Raw genomic sequence first — 21,721 nt, 5'->3', positions numbered from 1 at the left:
ACTGAGAAATATAGAACAGCAGAGAGAGGTAAAACAAACAAAAAACACTGGATTCTGCAACAAATCTAAAACAACTGTCATTAACTTTTTGGAGACTCTCCCTTCATTCATGGCTATCAAAAGTTCACACAAATACATAGTTTCATACCATACATACTGCATTTACATTTTTCTATTTTCCTAGTTCCCCCCCCCCCCACTTATATCACTGCTTCTCCTCTTCTCCCTCCCTTCAAGGTAACCAATATTAACAGCCTGATGTATATTCTTCCATACTTGTTTTCATGCTCATCTAATCACATGCATACATAAATGCATGTGACCATTACTTTAACAAAAATGAAATCTTGTATATATACATCTCTGTAATAAAGCAATTACTTATCAAAAAATTGTGGAAATACCTTGAAGTCAACTAGTGTAGCTATAACTCATTTTAAAAATTACTCTTATACTTTTCCATGGTATGGCTATATCACAATTTATTCACCCATTCCCCTATTAATTGGCATTCACTTTGTCTCCAATTGGGTTTCTTCTTTGTCTCTACAAACAATACTTTAATAAACATCCTTATTTATACATATGCTTTTGCACTGATGCTATTATTTCTGTGGGGCAGATTCCCCAAAAGTGAGACTGCTGGGTCAAAGTGCTTTTAAAATTTTACTTAAGAATTAAAAAAAATATATACCGCTAGATTGCTGGTGGAAATATAAGTTGATATAACCATTTGATAAGAGTATATGGTTTGCCAAACTCCACTAGCAAAAGATCTCTTTTCGCCAACTCCATGAAGTGGAAGTAATATATCATTCGTTGTTTCAATTTGCGTTTCCCTGAGTATTGTTTATTTAGGTTCATAATATTTTCATAGGTTAATGCATTTGGAGTTGTTCTTCTATGAAGAGCCATCTAGTCCAGATGGATTAAAACTTCAATGTAAAAAATAAAATTATCAGAATATTAGAAACAAATTTAGGAGACTATATATAACCTGGGGATTGCTAAAAGAGTAAATAAAGAATATAAAAAGGAAAAGATGTAAATATTTTACTATGAAAAATTAAAGACTTAAAAATCTTTTACTACATAAAAAAGTACAAAGACAAATACGAGGTTAAGAAAAACATTTGCAACACATATGTCAAATGATTAATATCTCAAATATATTAAGGGCACCTCCAGATTTATAAGAAATGTAAACCAATAGGAAAATCAGCAAAAAAATAGGCAATTCATCGAAGATAATTTGTTAAATGAATAAAATATGAAATTTGGATGAAGGCTTTCATTTGCCCTTTTTATTATGAATTTTCTTATAACTTCTAAGATTTAATATGACCAATTGCTTTTCTACATTCTTATATTTATGAAGTGTATACTTTCTGGCAAATTGCTCCTGAACATTTTCCCACATTCATAAAATATACAGTTTATAAGATTCTTGTCATATCTGGATGATAATTTTCTGTCCTCTATATTAATTGAGCTTCTCTCTGATGTATTCTTTGATGTACAGTAAGGCTTGAGCTACTCCTAAAGGCTTTTCCACACTCACTACATTTATAGGGTTTTTCTCCAGTGTGCATCCTCAGATGTACAGTGAAGTCTGAGTTAGTTCTGAAGGCTTTTCCACATTCTTCACATCTATAGGGCCTCTCCCCAGTATGAATTCTCTGATGTAGAGTTAGCTGTGATAGAGTAATACAACCTTTCCCACATTCCTTACATGTATAGGGCTTTTCTCCAGTATGTGTTCTCCAATGCACTGTAAGGTATGAACCTCTCCTGAAGGCTTTTCCACAGACATCACATTTATAGGGTTTCTCTCCACTATGGATTTTCTGATGTTCTGTGACGTGTACCATCTGGCTAAATGCTTTGCCACAGTCATTACATTTAAATGGTTTCTCCCCGGTATGTGTCCTTTGGTGGGTATTAAAGCCTGAGTTACTTGTGAAAACCTTCCCACACTCATTACATTTATAGGGTTTTTCTCCAGTATGCCTTCTCTGATGCACAGTAAGCTGTGATGTATTAGTGAAAGCTTTCTCACATTCATTACACTTATATGGTTTTTCTCCAGTATGGGTCCTTTGATGTACAATAAGGTATGACTTAGTTCTGAAGGATTTTCCACAATCATAGCAGTTGTAGGGTTTCACACCAGTATGAATTTTCTGGTGCTCCTTGAGATTTACCATCTTGGTAAATGCCCTCTCACAGTCAGTACATTTATATGGTTTCTCTCCAGTATGAATCCTCTGATGTACAGTTAAGTGTGATTTTATTCTGAAAGATTCCCCACATTCATTACAGAGATAAGGTTTCTCCTCAGTATGAATTCGCTGATGTATAATTAGAGATGAAGAACGCATGAAGGCCTTTCCACATTCATTACATTTATAAGGTTTCTCTCCTGTATGCATTCTGTGGTGTACAGTAAGGCATGAATAATTGATGAATGCTTTCCCACATTCGTTACATTTATAGGGTTTTTCTCCTGTATGAATCCTCTGATGTTCCGTGAAATTTGCTATACGATTGAATGCTTTCCCACATTCATTACATTCATAGGGTTTTTCCCCAGTATGAGTTCTTATATGTACAATAAGGCTTGAATTACTTCTATAGGCTTTTCCACACTCATTACATCTAAAGGGTTTCTCTCCAGTATGAATTCTCTGATGAACATTAAAGATTGTGGTATTCTTGAAAGATTTCCCACACTCAATGCATTTATATGGTTTCTCTTCAGTATGGGTCTTCTGATGTACATTAAGATATGACTTATTCCTAAAGGCTTTCCCACAATCATTACATTTGTAGGGTTTTTCTCCATTGTGAGTTTCCTGATGTCTTGCAAGTTTTGATTTATCACCAAAAGCTTTCCCACATTCACTACATTTATAGGGCTTCTCTCCAGTTTGAATTCTCTGGTGTTGATTAAGGCGGGCACACTGGCTGAACGATTTTCCACAAACATTGCACTGATAAGGTTTCTCCTTAGTATGAATTCTCTGATGCACCATGAGGGATGAAGAAGCAATGAAGGCCTTTCCACATTCATTACATTTATAGGGCTTTTCTCCAGTGTGAATTTTTTTATGTTGACTAAGATATGAAGGCTGGCTGAACATTTTCCCACATTCATTACATTCATAAGGTTTTTCTTTAGTGTGAGTTCTCTGATGTTGAATGAGTAATGACCTATAACGGAAGGCCTTTTCACATGTACTACATTTATAGGGTTTTTCTTTATTATTGTTTTTTTTCTCTAAAGTGAGTTCTGAAGCAGGGCTTATGACTTTGTTGCCTTCTGTATCCTTGCACATTTTCTTCCCCAGATGGGTATCTGTAATCAAATCTAAATTCTCTGTAAAATTTTCCTCATGTGTTTGGTATTTGCTGTGGGGCTCTTCTGTGATAACTCCTGGTTCTGGAAAAAGAACAGATCCAAATCTAAAGCCTTTTTGAAGAGTGGGAATTTTCTTGTGTTTAACTATTCTTTGACTCAAATGACTTTCTTGACTATCTTGCAATCTCCATATCCTGTCACTCCATTTCCATAATCCTCCCATTTTGGTGTCCCATAGACCATTCTCTATGAGTTTCTCTACTATGGTCTCCTGTGATAAACATTCTTCAGAAATATTCTCTGTTGGTATAGCATTCTTGGTTGTAGGTTTGGTCTCCAACTCTGGGAGGAAAAAAGAGAGAAATCAAATGACTCCTATTTCCTAGATTGAGGACATCACACTAAACAGGAAAACAGAAGGGAAGCTTGAATTGATAATGAATATATGTTTTTAACTGCTTGCAAATTGCCCTTTTTTCTAGGAAGGAGGAGATTGCATTAAGGAAGGCTGATTGAGCAAAGAACCAACGCAGTAAATTCAAGGAGTTTTTATCCTATTAAAAAATTCATTTGTGGTAACCCTTCTACAATCCAAGTTTCTCAAATATTTCCTCCTTTTCTCATTCGTTTTAGAGTCAAATTCTTTAGAGAGCATTCTTCCTAAATTGTAACTACTTCCTTGCTTTCCACTTACTCCACAAACCAGACATTCACCCTAAATAATACTTTCTACTTGTTCTCATTATTTGTTCACTATTTTTTAAAAATTTATTTTATTTTATTTATTTCTGGCTGCATTGGGTCTTTGCTGCTGTGCACGGGTTTTCTCTAGTTGCGGCGAGTGGGAGCTACTCTTCGTTGCAGTTTGCAGGCTTCTCACTGTGGTGGCTCCTCTTGTTGTGGAGCATGGGCTCTGGGTGCATGGGTTTCAGTAGTTGTGGCATGTGGGCTCAACAGTTGTGGCTCACGGACTCTAGAGCGCAGGCTCAGTAGTTGTGGTGCACAGGCTTAGTTGTTCTGTGGCATATGGGATCTTCCAGGACCAAGGCTTGAACCCGTGTCCCCTGCTTTGGCAGGCGGATTCTTAACCACTGCGCCACCAGGGAAGCCCTGTTCAGTAGCTTTTTTGTGAAGGCTTTCTCAAATTTCCCTGTCAGAATAGCTTTTTCAAGTCCTTATATGTACCTTTTTTTTCTTTTGATTTAGTAAATTATTATTATTATTATTATTTTTTGCGTTATGCGGGCCTCTCACTGTTGTGGCCTCTCCCGTTGGGGAGCACAGGCTCCGGACGCGCAGGCTCAGCGGCCATGGCTCACGGGCCCAGCCGCTCCGCGGCATGTGGGATCTTCCCGGACCGGGGCACGAACCCGTGTCCCCTGCATCAGCAGGCGGACTCTCAACCACTGCGCCACCAGGGAAGCCCAGTAAATTATTTTTTATTTAACAAAATTTATTTATTTATATTGAAGTATAGTTGATTTACAATGTTGTTAATTACTGCTGTACAGCAAAGTGATTCAGTTATACATTTACATATATATATATACACACACACATTCCTTTTAAAAAATATCCTTTTCTATATGTAACTTTTTATAGAACATTTGTGGAAGAAGACACTTTGAGTTTTCAGAAAGTAGGTTGAACAAGTTAGTCAAAATTAATACAGTTGTGAATATTACAAATAGTGATAATTACTATTATCAAGGGTAGTTTTGCAACCTTTTTACGGGACTTTAGAACATTTCTGACAGTTTCAAAATTTTCTTAAACAATTATACTGGGGGTGGTGGTCTAACAATTTGTTTGTATATGTGAACTTAATATTTTACTTTTTAAAACACTTTTAAACTTCTTATAAGTTTCTAATTTATTTCCAGGTAATCATATCTAAATGTTTTTTAAAAATTGAACCAAAATCTTCTGTGGTTAGTAAAATGGCTTTATGACTTTAAAACTCAAGGTAAGTGGAACTTTCAATGGATTCACAGGGCTAGACAAAGATTTGAATTCAGGGTCACCAAAAAAGAAAACTCTAGAACCCAAGGACTAAAACCCAGCTCATTTAAATGTCCAATTCAATTAAGGTGACAGGAATTTTTTTTAGGCAAAAAGAAAAATGGAGAGAATATAACACCAGCAGATCTGAATAAAAGAGAATATTAAAGGGCATTCTTTAAGTAGAAGAAAAATAATCCTAGGTAAAAGTTCAGAAATGAAGAAAAGAATGAAGAGAAAGAGAAGGGAAACATCGGTAAATCTGAATGAATATTGACTGCATACAAATTAATAATGAGATTTGACATATATAGAATTAAAATACATAACTTCAATAATGTATAATTGAGGTTAAACTGAATAAGCTGTTCAAGATTCTTGTACTGTTTGGGAAAATCTGTAACCACTAAACAAATAACTTAAAAATTTATAATTACCAACTGATTACAAGGGGAATAGAAAAATAAAAGATGATAAATCAAAAGGAAGGCATGAATGGGAAGAAAATGAATATAGAAAAGGCAAGATACTCTCACAGTTAGAGGGTAGATTTAAACATTATATAATTGTATTATATACAAAATGGATTAAAAACTCCAGAAGAAACAGATTGTCGGATTAGTTAAAATAAAAATTAACAAAATGCAATTATAAGAAAAATAAAATACAAAGATACATAAAAGATGACAGTAAGCAGATAAAAAAAGATATATCACATATACAATAAAAAGAATGATGCTATAGTAATATTAGTATCAGGCAAAATAGACTTTAAGGCAAAAACAATTAACAAAGATAAAGAAGACACTTCATAATGATAAAATATCCAATTTACCAGAAAGATATAACAATTCTAACTTTGTTTTTACCTAAGAACACAGCTTCAAAATACATAAAGCAAAAATTAAAAAACTAAGACACAGACAGATCTGTACTCACAGTGGGAGACTTAAAAAAATATTTCTCAGTAACTGATAGAATAAGCTGACCATCAGCAAGAAGATAGACTTCAGCAACATAATTAACAAACCTGACATATCTAGAACAGCACTCAGTACCTATATACCACACATTTTTCCAAGTGCACACAGAATATTTACAAAAATTGGCCAGGTGGCAAAGCAAATTTCAAGAAACCTGCAAAGAGTGAAATCATACAGAGAATGTTTTCTGACCACAGTAGAACTTAAAACAACAAGGTTATTAGAAAATCCCCATATGGTACAAAATTAAGGAAAATACCTCCAAATAACCTGAGGGCCAAAGACATCACAATGGAAATGAGCAAATACTTTGAACTCAATAATTATGAAGGTGTTACATAAAAAAAGTATGGCAGGGCTTCCCTGGTGGCGCAGTGGTTGAGAGTCCTCCTGCCGATGCAGGGGACACGGGTTCGTGCCCCGGTCCGGGAAGATCCCACATGCTGTGGAGCGGCTAGGCCTGTGAGCCAGGGCCGCTGAGCCTGCATGTCCGGAGCCTGTGCTCCACAATGGGAGAGGCCACAACTGTGAGAGGCCTGCATACCGCAAAAAAAAAAAAAAAAAAAAAAAAAGTATGGCAGTCTTGATAGCCTTAAATACATTAGCAAAAAAGAATGGCTAAAATCAATAAGTATCCAACTCAAGAAGTTAGAAAAGATCAGCAAATTAAACCCTAAGAAGGTAAAAATAATGAAAGAGAAGAAAGTAATGAAACAGAAATCAAAGACACAGTAGCAAGGATTAAAAATTATTTTTTAAAAGCCAAATAAGATTGATAAATCCTAGCAAGACTGATTAAGATAAAAGAGAGAAGACAAAAAATTTAGTATCAGGAATGAAAAAGGAGACATCCCTTCAGATCCATAGAGTCATTTAAAAGATAAACAGAGGATAGTATGCCCCTAAATTTAAATTTTATATTAAGTAGATCAATTCCTAAACACAACTTATTAAACTGAAACAAAAAGAAATAGGAAATATGAATAGTCCTACAACTACAAAAGTAATAGAAGCTGTAATTAAACACCTTCCTCAATAAAAGCTTTAGGCCAACATGGTTTCCCCAGTGAATTCCATGAAATTTCTAACTTCCTCTCTCTCACAACTCTTTTCTTTTTTCTTTTTCTTTTTTAAATATTTATTTATTTATTTGGTTGCACTGGGTCTTAGTTGCAGCATGCATGTGGGCTCTAGTTCCCTGACCAGGGATCGAACCCGGGCCCCCTGCATTGGGAATGTAGTGTCTTATCCACTGTGCCACCAGGGAAGTCCCTCACAACTCTTTCTTGTCCTCACTGTAAGCTGATGGCCTTGCTTTGTATTTTATTGAGAATAAAGAAGCTATCATCATAGGATGTCTCAATCTTCTCACCACCAGTTGACCTATATCTGCTCCCATCTTCTCCATCCTGCCTAGTGTTACTGCAGAAGAGGTGGCCTCCCTGCCTATCAAGGGTAAATCTCTCCTTTTCCATTCGTGATTTTATCCCTTTTCACTTTCTCAGACACTTTAGTTCTCCAGTGACCCTACCTTTGTCTTGCAACATCAATTTCTCCCTCTCCACTGGAACATCATTCCTACCAGCACTTAAGCACGTCAGAAAAGCTTCCATCTCAAAAATAAAAGTTTTCTTTTTTTATTTCTTCTTTCTTCCAGCCACTGCCCCATTTCTCCTTCCCTCTTCATATGGAGGGGGGCTTTCTCTAGAGAGCCATCGAAACTATCTCCAATGTCTACCTTTCACTCACTCTCTAAAAATACATATATAATATCTGAGATATAAAAATAATATATGTAACACATGTGCAAGTTATGGATGGCATCACAATAAAATAAATATGCAAATGATCTAGAATCCATTATTCCTTTCCATCTCCACCATCACTCTAATCAAAGTTACTGTAGTCTCTTGCCTAGACTATTTTTTTAATTAAAAAAATGTTTTTTGGCTGTGTTGGGTCTTTGTTGTGGCGCGGGCTTTCTCTAGTTGCAGCGAGTGGGGGCCACTCTTCGTTGCGGTGTGTGGGCTTCTCATTGTGGTGGCTTCTCTTGTTGCGGAGCACAGGCTCTAGGCGTGCAGGCTTCAGTAGTTGTGGCACATGGCTCAGTAGTTGTGGCTCACAGGCTTAGTTGCTCCGTGGCATGTGGGATCTTCCTGGACCAGGGCTTGAACCCGTGTCCCCTGTATTGGCAGGTGGATTCTTAACCACTGCGCCTCCAGGGACATCCCTGCCTAGGCTATTTTAACTACCCCTTTACTATTACCTGCTTTATGCCCTTAAGTTCAATTTCCATGAACAGGGTTATTTCCCAAAGATCCTTGATTAAAACCTTTCAGTGCTTTCACACTCACTTTGATTAAAATCCACTCTCCTTACCATGGTCCACAGAGTCCTGAATAGGCAGTCTCCTGTCTGACTATCTTATTCTGTACCAGTCTCTCTCTCCTTATGCTTCAGTCAGGCAGCTTCCTCAGAGTTCTAGAACTCAGTACATTACGTTCTGCTGCATGGAATGCTCTTCTTCTCCTCTTGCCTTGGCTGGCTTCTTCTGACTCTTCAAGTGTCACCTCCTCAGAAGCCTTCCCCAACCACACTATCTGAAGGAGGCACCCTCATCCCCATCCAAGTTACTCTTTCGTATCCTCATGGCTAAGTTATTATGACCATTATTTAGCGTGCTTTTGTTTATTTACTTGTCAATTATCTATTTCTCAAAATTTAATCTTCATGAGAGAAGGGACCTGGTCCATCTTACTGCTGTAGACATAGTACTTAACTCAGTTCACAGTATACAGATAAGTATTAAATATTGATTGTTTAATATTAATAGATATTGGTTAAATAGATAAATACTATATTTTGATTCTCAACTGATTTACTGTTTGTATTCTCAATTAGTTAAGATTCTGGAGGACAGTAGGAGGGTTCCTCTGAAGTTTCAGCAGGCATGCAAGTGAAGAAAGTTAAATAATTAGTCAATGGGTTTAGCTTAAAAGAAATCAGTGGTGATCCTTAAGAAAGCACTTTCAGGAAAGTTAATGAAGGAAGAGATATCAAATAATGGTTAAACAAATGAGAAAAGTGTAAGGTTAAATGGAGAAGACAGACTGAAAGGGATATTTTATGCATGTTTGAAGGAAGGAACAATTATGAAAATCATGTTCCCAAGAAAGTAAAGTAGGATGTGATGGGAACTAGAAGTAGAGGGCAGAGATGGCAGGAGAGGGAAAAGGAGAGGTTAACAGAGGGAGAGAGGGAGGGAAGGCAAGAGGGAGGGAGGAAGGGAGGTGTAGGGAGAGAGGAAGAGAGGGGGAGAATCCTTTCCTTTGAGATAGCTTTGAGCAAAGATAACTCCCAAAATATTTCAGATGTTCTGCTCCATCCATGACCTACTGACTTCAAAGAAATCCCATCCTCCTGGTTCTTATTAACTCACCTGAATAGCGGGTTTTTGAAGTTTCTCTCACTACCACCCATGGTCCTTTTCCATCCTCCAAATGAGATATCATGTCTGGTTTGGAAACTGCAAGCCCTGTTCAGAGAAAAATGAATAGGATTTGATTGTGCCTATGAGCAAGAACTAGGGCCAAATTCAGTCTCAGCTCCTGATCTTCTGTGCAGAGTCGTTACCACAAGAAGTTTTAGGGGTGCACTGTCCAATGCAGCTGACAATAGCCACCTACGGATATTTAATTCTGAATTTAAGTTAGTTAAAATTGTATAAAATTTAAAATTCAGTTCTTCAGTTGGACTAGCCAGATTTCAAATTCTCAACAGCCACAGTGTAGAGCCTGCTACACTGGAAAGCACAAATACAAAACATTCCCATCACAGGAGAACACTCTACTGTACAGCAGTGTTGTAGAGAATTACAAAGGTACCTCAAAGAAGCTCAACATGATCCCAGATTTGGAGATAACCTCAGTTTAGAAAGAAAATAGACATATTTGTTCCTTTCTTTCTAGAGACACTGATAAGTCTTATGGAAGTGACTAGAAAAAACAGTCTTAAATAGGAGGGACTGTCAATAATCTCCAAGATTCCAAAGAAATATGTATTTCTTACTCTACAATGGGTGAACCACTGAGTTAAGAGCAAGAGACAGCATAATTCCCAACAATATGCCCCTAAGATTATGAGATTTTAACGCTTAAATTCTAACCCAAAATTCAGTTAAGTACTTTAGAGGGTCTGTATCTTCAGTAAACCTGGCCCAGTGGGCAGATACATAAACCTGGAGGTTTCCCTTACCCAAGGAGACAAGATTCCTATAATTCTCTAGCATCACATCCTTGTGCAGTTTCCTCTGTGTAGGGTCCATCAATCTCCACTCTTCCAATGTGAAGTCTATAGCCACATCTTTAAATGTCACTGATTCCTAAAATAAATACAGAGATCACTCAGGGACTGTACAGTTAGACCTATTAGGCAGATTAATACATACAAAACTGGGGAAGAAAACTAGAAAACTAGTAGTTTCCAGCCAAATCATTTTTCCTCCCTCAAAATCCTGCCTTATGTATAATATCAACTCTTTTTCAGTTCTATTCTATAAAATATGGCTTAATAAAAAACACAGTTTATCATTCAGATTGTAGATTATAAGCTATCTATCTGAGAAAGAAAAATAAGAAATTGTGGGACTTTGGGGAGCTTCTCTGGTCAAGATATAAAATATATGTATATGTGCTTGTAAAAAAAATCAAAGGATGAGCCATTAAATTGTTTTAATGGTTGGTTATCTATTGGAGGAAGGGGGAAACAGAGTGAAGAGGACTGGAATAGAAGCTAGATTCCCTTGAATATTTATTGTTTTTTAGATTTGAATTTTGAACCATGTAAATATATTATTATAAAAGAAAAACTAAATAAAAAAGCAATTTCTAAATATTAAAAGTAAAATGAAACCAGCTGGTAGCATACACATTCATCAGAGAGGAACTATTTTGAGTATCTTTAAAACATAGTAATTTTTCTGTATATCTCTTGTGAGATATATCCTGAGGAGAAAAAGAACTGTAAAAAACTAAACAACACATTTTCAGTAACTAATCATTATTGTTGGTGGCAGTGATGGAAACGTTATTTTGTAACTGTTGCGTGTGTAGTGTTGGATAAAGCAAATCAGTATTGATATCATTGAGAACTAATAAATTTGACATGGGAGAAAGAAGATATAAATGTAATATCAATGAGATTATGTACAATGAGATTATGTACAATCCAATATTGCATGGGAAATATCGGTATAAACTCATGAAGTATTTTAAGGAAAACAGGCCACATACTTCCTATCTCCGGCCACTCAATAGGTTTAGAAACAATAACCAAAAAGGTACCATTATGCAGTCTAGACTGTGGCCCCTACAGATTACTTTCTGCTACAAGAAACCAGGGCTTGGAACTTTCTGTCAAAATAAAAAGCAAGGGGGCTTCCCTGGTGGTGCAGTGGTTGAGAGTCTGCCTGCCGATGCAGGGGACACGGGTTTGTGCCCCGGTCCGGGAAGATCCCACATGCCATGGAGCGGCTGGGCCAGTGAGCCATGGCCGCTGAGCCTGCGCGTCCGGAGCCTGTGCTCCGCAACGGGAGAGGCCACAGCAGTGAGAGGCCCGCATACCGCAAAAAATAAAAAAAATTAAAAAAAGCAAGAAAACTATCAAAGACTAGTACTAGGATCATGTCTGAGACTTGTGAGACAACTTCAAGAGGCTCTCACTGGCCAAAGATGGGACAATTTGAACATCCATAAGAACAATAACTGTAGTGGGCTTCAAAAATATCTAATACATTTAAAATTATGATTTCACTATAAAACTCTAAGGATACTCATTGATCATCTTTGGAGAATGCCTGGACACTGGTAAATAAAGAGAAAGAATTAACCCTTTGCCCTTCTTTTCCTATGCAAAATACATATAGTTTGCACAGTAATAAAATGTAATCAGATGGTCTATGAGGGGAGGTTTCTCTTTATGGAAGTACTCCAGCTAATATGTGAACATGGAATGAAAAAATTAGAATATCACCATTTTGATACCTCTAATGAATTAAAGGATTATCAGTGGCTAACACACCAAAGAGGCTTCAACTAGGCATTATGTAGCTTCTGGTAGTAGATACCAGAAATATGAAATACCAATGCCAAAAAATTTTTAAAAAATCAAAATCTGAATCTGATCAAACCTCTAGATTTAACTAACAATATAAAGGAAATACAGGAGACAGAAGTGCATGTTAAAAAAAACCCATGGGGATGCAATAAATAAAATCCATATTGTGACAAATTCTAAATCAATGCTGTCCAACAAATATAATGCAAGTCACAAATGGAATTTTAAATTTTCTAGTAGTCACATTAAAAATAAAAAGAAACAGGTGAAATTAGTTTTAATAATATATTTTAGTCTAATATGTACAAAATATAATTTCAACATGCAATCAATGCAAAAATTATTAATGAGATAATTTACATTATTTTTTGTATTACTGATGTGTATTTTAAGTTAACAGTACATCTCAACTTGAACTAGTCACATTTCAGGTACTCAACAGCCACATGTGGCTAGTGGCTCCTGTATTGGACATCACAGCTCTAAAATACAAATGACTTGGTTTCTTCAATAAATGATTACAAAGGGAAAAAAAGAGGGAGGGGGAAACCTCTAGATTAAAAGTGACCTAAGAGACAATATCAGCTAATATGACTCAACTGGGGAAACAAATACCAAATTAATATGTGATAATATTAAGGCTTACTGTTCATTTTTAGCTGTAATTATGGTATTATACTTAAAACTAAAATAATCTGTTATAGATATATAATGAAATATTTATAGATGAGATTATATAATGTCTTGGATTTGCTTCAATAAAACCAGTGAGGGAGGGTAGTATTACAGATGAAATATGATTGCCATGGGTGTTAAGTGTTGAAGGTTCAATGGGATTCATCAAACTACTCTCTCTACTTTTGTGTAAGTATGGTTCATATTATTTGTCAGGTACTGATACGAAGGCTTTTAATGTAATGATTGAATCTTCACAATAAGGAAGCTGCTATTTACAGATAAGGAAAGTGAGGCATCGAGAGGTTAGGTGCCTTGCCTAAGTTCACAGAAGACACAAAGTCTCGATTCAAATCCAGGCAGTTTGGTTCCAAAATTCAAACTCATAAGCACTATACTCTATGATCTGGTAAATTAAGAACCCTACTTAGCTGACTAATCAGGCAAAGGTCTCAAGTTAGACTGTATTTGGCTAAGGTATGCTCTGTATCGGAAGAAACAGATTTCCTCTGGAGTGTTTTTCTGCCATACAGATATGTATGCTTATCAAATGGTTTAAATCTTTTTATTTATTAGGACCTCAAAGTTTGTGAAGCATGTTTTATATAATTCTACTAACAATAAAACATGGCTAATGTGAGCGATAATGACAGTTCATAAACTGTTAATATTGTTAATCACTTCACACAAAACTCAAATTATAATGAACTTACTGCGTTTGTTTTCTTTTCCCATCTGGAGCTAAGCCCCAGGAAAAATCTAAGAAGGCCCTCAGCTCTCACCTCTGGCTACCTTGAGGCTCTGCAAGCAAGAATTGAAGTATGTGATACAGGATACTTTATCATTAGGAATTATAATGTGACCATCTGTCAAATTAGAGCTGCTACCACTGAGAGAAATAAAATCTGTCAAAATGACGCTACCAGCCCTGGGGTTACCACACCTAACGAGCCAGATGGTTCTTATGGTGAACTTGCAATGTGCTGGAACATTAAGAATTAGTGCAGTAAAAGAGATGCCGTTTCTTCATTCCCCTTAGATACAATGCCAAGTATTACCTTTACCAATTCTTGTTCTTCTGCCTGAAGGTGAAGATCTTCATTTGGCTGGGGAACTTCAGGACTCTAAGGGGATACAGGATAAGATCACTCAGTGACAGGCTGCCTATTACCTACAACAGAGTCTCAGCAAGCACCACCAGTCCACTGTGGATGCGGTGTATATGAGATCACCTCTTGTACTGTATTATTCAGGGATGAAATTAAGGTCCCATAGCAACATCCAAACATAATCTTCTTTCACCTCATTTGAGACAATGACACACACAAGACTGAGAAAGATACAACTGCATAATTTTTAAAGGGGACTTTTAACAAATAACCTATCAAAACAAAAATAAACTTATAATAAGGGATCTTAGATGCTACATAATTCTTTTTCCTATGAGGATGAAATCTGTTTCTCAGAAATAATCTATCTTGCTCAAGAATAACATTCAAAACCTACTAACACCATCTGTTTTCTACAACTGAAAGATCATGTCTGGGGGTTGGGGGGGCCTGTCTCAGTACTCTTTCAGAGAATATTTCAGGGACCTCTCACAACATTGCTTTCTTCCAAATATTAGACACTATATGCCTATAAAGACCTGATTTCATAAATGAAATGAAATTTTACTATACCTTCTAGTAGTACTTACTGATTTTAGATTTTTAAAAGTTATGGGTAACAGAACTATTAAATTTCATTGAGAAAAATGTTATCTTAGTTCTTCCCTTTCAAGTTCTTACCTTAAAAAGTACAAATATTCAGGGGACTTCCCTGGTGGTGCAGTGGTTGAGAGTCCGCCTGCTGATGCAGGGGACATGGGTTCATGCCCCGGTCCGGGAAGATCCCACATGCTGCGGAGCGGCTAGACCCGTGAGCCATGGCCGCTGAGCCTGCGCGTCCGGAGCCTGTGCTCCGCAACGGGAGAGGCCACAACAGTGAGAGGCCTGCATACCGCAAAAAAAAAAAAAAAGAAAAAAGAATCCACCTGCCAATGCAGGGAACACGGGTTCGAGCCCTGGTCTGGGAAGATCCCACATGCCGCGGAGCAACTAAGCCTGTGCGCCACAACTACTGAGCCTTCGCTCTAGAACCCGCAAGCCACAACTACTGAAGCCCGCGGGCTTAGAGCCGGTGCTCCGCAACAAGAGAAGCCACTGCAATGAGAAGCCCGCGCACCACAACGAAGAGTAGCCCCCACTCGCTGCAACTACAGAAAGCTCGTGCACAGCAACGAAGACCCAACGCAGCCAAAAATAAATGTTAATTTTTAAAAAAAGTACAAATATTCAGCTTCCAAAAAATTAAGGATGATGTGAACCTCAACCTCTGATAATTAGAGATGTGTTTGATCTGGCCTATACTAGACAAATACTTTAGATCTACTGATAAAGTGAAACATTTTGGCTTTCATTTATCTTTTCAAGGGTATGTCTAAGAACTATTTACATGTTTTATATTCTTGCTACAAAAAATAAAAGATCACTACTACAAGTTATTATGGATAATTTCTGTAACAAATTATATTTGTTGGTACTACCTTTCTTCTGAATCTCCTATTTCAAAAAGTCACTTCTAAAACACAGCTTTAATCACATTAATACCCACCTCAAACACATCCACACACACATACATATATACACTTAAATGTCTTCAGGGAAACATGAAAAGATTCAGCTGAATTATCTAAATTCCAGTCCTATCTTTCACAAATTTCCATCTTGAATCACTGGCTCACTCACTGTTCTCTGCCTCAGAGCCTTGCCTTCTCACCTGAAGTACCCTCACAAATAATTTACAACAATTTAAATCCCACTTGTAATTGGGTACCAGCTTAAATCTAACCATCCTCATGAGCTTTCCATAACCGATTCAGCCCATACTAATATCCCATTTCTTTCCTTACAAAAGCACTCATCGGCTTTATCATACTGCTCAGTAACTATCATTCACCTAAATAAATTATGTAACTATTTCTTTTGTATGCCTTACCTCAGTGAGACTGTAAGCACCCTACAGCCAAGCACTGTGTCTTAAACATCTTCTTTCTCTCCATGTCATCTATTAAGCTTGATCACTTCTTAATGGGTAGAAAAGAGGAGAACACTAAGAGTGGACACAAGGGGAATGGTCCCTATGAACTAAGGGTGTGTATATGTATGCACATGTATTGTTTTGTTCAAAATTTCCTAAACAAAATTTTCCAATTGGAAAATAATCCATTCTACTACCCCATAAATAACTGAAATTTCCTGGGAACAATACAAAGCTAATGTCATAAGTAAATTTTCCAGACTGCCTATCATATCTAAAGATAGCACAGATTTTTTCTGCAAGATTACGTGTCTTGATACTTGTTTCAATATGCATAGTGAATCTTCCTATAGATTACAAGCTTTACTATGATGAACCAAATTTTCATGGATCAAACAACTTGACTCAGTTACCAAAGGGAGTGTGGGTGAGGTCAAGTCACACGACTTCAGGAAAAGTAGTCGTGCTCTCAAAGCAGGACAACAGGTCAGAAGCAGAGGAAACCCCAACTTACCAGAGGTCCAACTGAAAAAACCACAGCAGCCATAATCTCTTCCTCTGGGCTCCCCTCTCTGGAAAGAGTGGAGTCCTGCAAAGACATATCTAAGAAAGAGAAATAAGCCATGAAAACCAATCCTGCCTTGGAAATCTGAGACTTACCAAGTTGAAACATTGACATTACAAATAAGTATGACCTTGCTAAAGAACACAAGATTAACCTGCGCGATCGGCGAGGAAATATGATTCTTACCAGTGTAGAGCTTGAGATTTTAATACCACGAAATGTAGTTACAGTTGGCAGATCAGACATTTTACAAGGAACTTTGAAACTACTTTCTCACTTGACCGTCATGTCACCCAATGGAAACTAATTCCCATTCCACCGGTGAGGAAGCTGAGGCTTAGGAAAACTAGACTACTGATATTTTACCCAAGCTGTGTAGGGTCCCAGAACAGTCTAGTTCCAGGCCACGCCTGCCCCACTACTTCAACTTGCTGGGAAAAATAATTCCTTCTTCCCTTGCCACAATCATCGCCTCCTCTAACAGTGGAATAATCCAGTAATCTCTTTCTTCCCGTCCTTCCTTGGAAGAGTGAACTCACTAAAACTTCCACAGGCCTCTGCTCCATGTAAAGAGAACACCACAACTCCAAACTTAAAAGATATTAGAAGTCTTGTACATGCCTCTCTCAATCTCAAATTCAAATAGCTCTTTATCTATCCTTTCTATATCAGGCAAACCCAAATAGAAAGGAAGTAGGGATAACAATAATGATATAAGAGAAAGTGGAATCCAATGCACAAAGCACTGAGCAGTAGTTCTTTTATACTGAAAATAGTTATATGCCTAATAAAGGCTTTACACTGTGGAGAAACAGGGTGGCAGAGATCTTGTTCAGATACCCCAGGCATTGATTCTGCCTTCTGTCTTTGGTTAAAGATATGGCCTTGCTGATGCTGAGTTTGGTTTGAAAACAAGAGCCTGAGGTTAGTAAACATTCTCTTAACAAGTGCATGGTTGCAGAATGATGCGGCAAGGCATATAAAAGGGCAGTGGCACAGTGAGAAATGAGCTTTCCAAATCTTGTGAAATTCTACTCTTTAATAAGAGTTTCTTAGAAAGTTTGACATTCTCACTACCCAGTAGAGCTTTTGGGGCCCAAAGGAGTCTAGGCCGAATTATGCTGAATCTGTCCCTGCCTTATATGTACAATTTGCCTCCATTAAGAATCCACATCCGGCCCAGTGGGAAAAAAAGAAAAAAAGAATCCACATCCAAGAGCTTTGTGTTCAAAAGTATAAAGACCAGCAGCATCAACACCACCAGAGAGCTTGTGACACATGCAAGACCTCAGGCCCAACTCCAGAAACTACCGAATCAGAATCAGCCTTTTGTTAAGATCTCTAGTGATTCATATGCGCACACTGAAGTTTAAGACACACTGATCTAAAATAGATCATTCCAATAAATTGGACAACCTAGAAGAAATGGATAAATTCCTAGAAACAGACAACCTACCAAGCCTGAATCATGAAGAAATAGAAAACCTAACAGACTGATTACTAGTAAGGAGACTGAATCAGTAATCAAAACTCTCCCAATGAACAAAAATCCAGGACCATATGGCTTCACTGGTGAATTCTACCAAATGTTTAAAAAATACCAATCCTGCTCAAACTCTTCCAAAAAATAGAAGAGAACACTTCCAAACTCATTTTATGAAGCCAGCATTACCCTGATACCAAAACCAAGCAAGGGTACTACAAGAAAAGAAAATTATAGGCCAATATCCTTGATGAACACTGACACAAAAATCCTCAAAAAATATTAGCAAACTGAATTCAACAATGCATTAAAAGGATCATGTACCATGATCAAGTGGGATCTATTTCAGGGATGCAAGGATGGTTCAACATCTGCAAATCAACAAATGTGACACACCACATTAACACCATGCAGGATAAGAATAATATGATCCTCTCAACAGGGGTAGAAAAAGCATTTGACAAAATTCAACATCATTTATGATAAAAACTCTCAACAAAGTGGGTACAGAGGATATGTACCTCAACATAATATATGTTATGGGAAGCCCACATATTATTGGAAGTTCTAGGCAGAGCAATTAGGCAAGAAAAAGAAACAAAATACAACCAAATCAGAAAGGAAGAATTAAAATTGTCACTATTTGCAGATGACATGATTTTATATATAGGACCCCCTAACAAATCCTGCCAAAAACTGTAGGAATTAGTGAACAAACGCAGTAAAGTTGGAGGATATAAAATCAATATACAAAATCTGCTGTGCTTCTATACACTAATAATGAACTATCACAGAGAGAAATTAAGAAATCAATCTCATTTACAAATGCTTAAAAAAAGAATAAAATACCTAGGAATAAATTTAACCACGGAAGTGACTGGCTGGCATACACTGAAAACTTAAAGACATTAAGTGGAAAGATATTCCATGCTCATAGATTCGAAGAACTAATGTTGTTAAAATGTCCATACTGCTCAAAGCAATCTACAAATTTGAGCCAGTATGATCAAAATTTGCAAGGCATTTTTCACAGAAGTAGAACAAGTAATTCTAAAATTTGTATAGAACCACAAAAGACCCCAAATTGTCAAAGTAATCCTGAGAAATAAGAACAAGGCTGGAGGCATCATGCTTCCTGATTTTGAACTATATTACAAAGCTAGAGTAATCAAAACAGTATGGTATTGGAAAAAGAAGACACAGATCAATAGAACAGAATAGAGTACAGAAATAAACCCACACATAAATTTACAATTAATTTACAACAAAGGAGCCAAGAATATACAATGGGGAAAGAACTGTCTCTTCAATAAATGGTGTTGGGGAAACTGGACAGTGACGTGCAAAAGAATGAAACTGGACCCCTAACTTACACCATACACGAAGATTAACTCCAAATGGATTAAGTAATTGAATATAAGGTCTGAAACCATAAAACTCCTAGAAGAAAACATAGGCAGTAAACTCCCTGACATCCATCTTGGCGATGACTTCTCAGGCACCGGAAGCAAAAATAAACAAGTGGGACTACATCAAACTAAAGCTTCTGCACAGCAAAGGGAAGTCCAGAAAATGAAAAGGCAACCTATGGAACAGGAGAAAATACTTGCAACTCATATATCTGATAAGGGGTTAATACCCAAAACATAAAAAGAACTCATACAACTCAACAGCAAAAAAGCAAACAATCTGATGTAAAAAATGGGCAGGGATGAATAGATATTTTTCCAAAGAGTACATACAGATGGCTAACAGGTACATGAACAGGTGCTCAACATCACTAATCATCAGGGAAATGAAAATCAAAACCACAATGAGATATCACCTCACACCTGTCAGTATGGCTATTATCAAAAAGACAAGACATAACAAGTGTTGGCAAAAACATGGAGCAAAGGGGACACTTTGCACCACTGGTGGGAATGTAAACTGGTGCAGTCATTATGGAAAACAGTATGGAGATTACTCCAAAAATTAAAAATATAACCACCATATTTTCCAGCAATTCCACTTCTGGGCATTTATCCGAAGGAATAGAAAACACTAACTCACAAAGGTATCTGCACCCCCTGTTACTGCAGCATCATTTACAACAGCCAAGACGTGGAAGCCACCTAAGTGTCCACTGATGCACGAATGCATAAACAAAAAGCGGCACGTGCCCACAGTGGAATATTAGCCACAAAAAAGGAGGAAATCCTGCCGTTTGTGACAACATGGGTGGACCTTGAGGGCATTATGCTAGGTGAAGCAAGTCACAGAAATAACGTGCAATCTCACTTATATGTGGAACCTAAAAACAAAACATCCGAGACTCACAGAGACAGACTGGTGGCTGGGAGGAGGTGGGAAAATGGGTGAAGGTGGTCAAAAGGTACAAACTTCCAGGTATAAAATAAGCCAGTTCTGGGACTATAATGCACAGCACGGCGACTAGAGTTAACAATACTGTGTTGCGGGAATTCCCTGGCGGTCCAGTGGTTCGGACTGGGAGCTTTCACTGCCCTGGCCCGGGTTGGATTCCCTGGTTGGGGAGCTGAGGTCCTGCAAGCCGCGCGGTTCAGCCCAAAATCCCCAAAAAAAACCCCAAACTCCCCAAACTGTGTTGCATATTTGGAAGCTGAGCCGGCAGGAAAGGCTGCCTCCATTTCCCAAAGGCAGGAGAGGGCGGCACCGGTCAGAGCGCCGCTATCGAACCCCAGTCCCTCCGCTCGGGTGCAGAGCCCAGGATGGAAGTTCTCCCTCCTGCAGCTCGCCTGCTTCCCGCACCGCCCTTCTCCTCCCTCAGTGCAGGCGCGGCCCCGGGAAGAGGGGAAGGTCCAGTGGCGCGCCCACCCTGCCCGGCCCCCCGACGCAGCGCTGCCAGGCCGCAGCCTTCTGAGGGAGGTCGGCCCCAGGCCCCTCTGGGGTGGGCGGGTCAGCTCGGGGTCTGGGGCTCCGCCGGGAGCGGCCCCGCCCCGGACGCCGCCGGGAGGCGAGCGCCGAGGGCCGAGCGCCGAGCGCCGAGCGCCGAGGGAGGGGCGGCGGGGCCCCGGCCGGTCGCCCGGGTCGACGACTACCTGGCGGCCGCCTGAGGACAGGGCGCTCGCAGAGCAGTGCGGGAACTCTTCCAGCAATGGCGTCGGCGGCCAGGCGGCCGCGGACGGCAGTGCGCCTGCGCAGCCGGCGGGGACCACGGCGCCCAGAATCCTCCGCGCCGCTACTCTGCTCTTTCGTCGCCTCTGTGCCTGGGCCTTTGAATTGGCATCGTTGACAGTTCGTGGACCTAAAAAGTTCTTTCAGGTTGAGAGGCCACGACTGTGTGTCAAGCACTAGCACTAGCGACACAGAAGAATGACACAGCCCTTGCCTCGCAACACTTCCGTGTGACTAAAGAAAGAAAGCCATTGAGAGAACAGAGAATCTCCTGCAACAAATTAAAGCCCCAGACGCTGGGGTCCGGGGGAGTTGCGTGTCCA

The 21,721-nt window shown here is 38.5% G+C and overlaps 1 protein-coding gene across 3 annotated transcripts; it reads right to left on the bottom strand.

Annotated features, from left to right (window-relative positions):
- Positions 1 to 217: 217 nt before the first annotated feature.
- On the bottom strand, positions 218 to 21,390 carry ZNF624 (zinc finger protein 624). 3 transcript variants are annotated; one of them, XM_030861357.2, is made up of 6 exons: positions 21,323 to 21,390; positions 16,730 to 16,818; positions 14,193 to 14,258; positions 10,600 to 10,726; positions 9,785 to 9,880; positions 218 to 3,703 (listed from the first exon to the last, which is right to left on the bottom strand). In XM_030861357.2, the coding sequence occupies exons 2-6, from the start codon at positions 16,814 to 16,816 to the stop codon at positions 1,479 to 1,481; spliced, it is 2,601 nt and encodes an 866-aa protein (XP_030717217.2). In that variant the 5' UTR covers positions 16,817 to 16,818; positions 21,323 to 21,390; the 3' UTR covers positions 218 to 1,478. The 3 variants fall into 3 exon arrangements, with proteins under 3 accessions (XP_030717217.2, XP_060147124.1, XP_069900575.1); XM_060291141.1 differs by lacking the exon at positions 21,323 to 21,390 and adding an exon at positions 13,848 to 13,935 and having other exon boundaries at positions 16,730 to 16,780; XM_070044474.1 differs by lacking the exon at positions 218 to 3,703 and adding an exon at positions 9,149 to 9,278.
- Between the last annotated feature and the right edge of the window lie 331 nt (positions 21,391 to 21,721).

This window comes from Globicephala melas, chromosome 20, assembly GCF_963455315.2.
Source record: "Globicephala melas chromosome 20, mGloMel1.2, whole genome shotgun sequence".
NCBI classification, from domain to species: Eukaryota; Metazoa; Chordata; class Mammalia; order Artiodactyla; family Delphinidae; genus Globicephala; species Globicephala melas.
Note: the sequence above shows the minus strand (reverse complement) of the source record. Positions and strands in the feature narration are given on the sequence as shown.

Coding starts and splice junctions, on each gene's coding strand:
- ZNF624 (XM_030861357.2), bottom strand. CDS start 16,816: ATGTCTTTGCAGGACTCCACTCTTTCCAGAGAGGGGAGCCCAGAGGAA. Junction 14,259..16,729: donor TTTTTTCAGTTGGACCTCTG/GTAAGTTGGGGT, acceptor GTATCCCCTTAG/AGTCCTGAAGTTCCCCAGCC. Junction 3,704..9,784: donor TTCAAAAACCCGCTATTCAG/GTGAGTTAATAA, acceptor TTTTCCTCCCAG/AGTTGGAGACCAAACCTACA.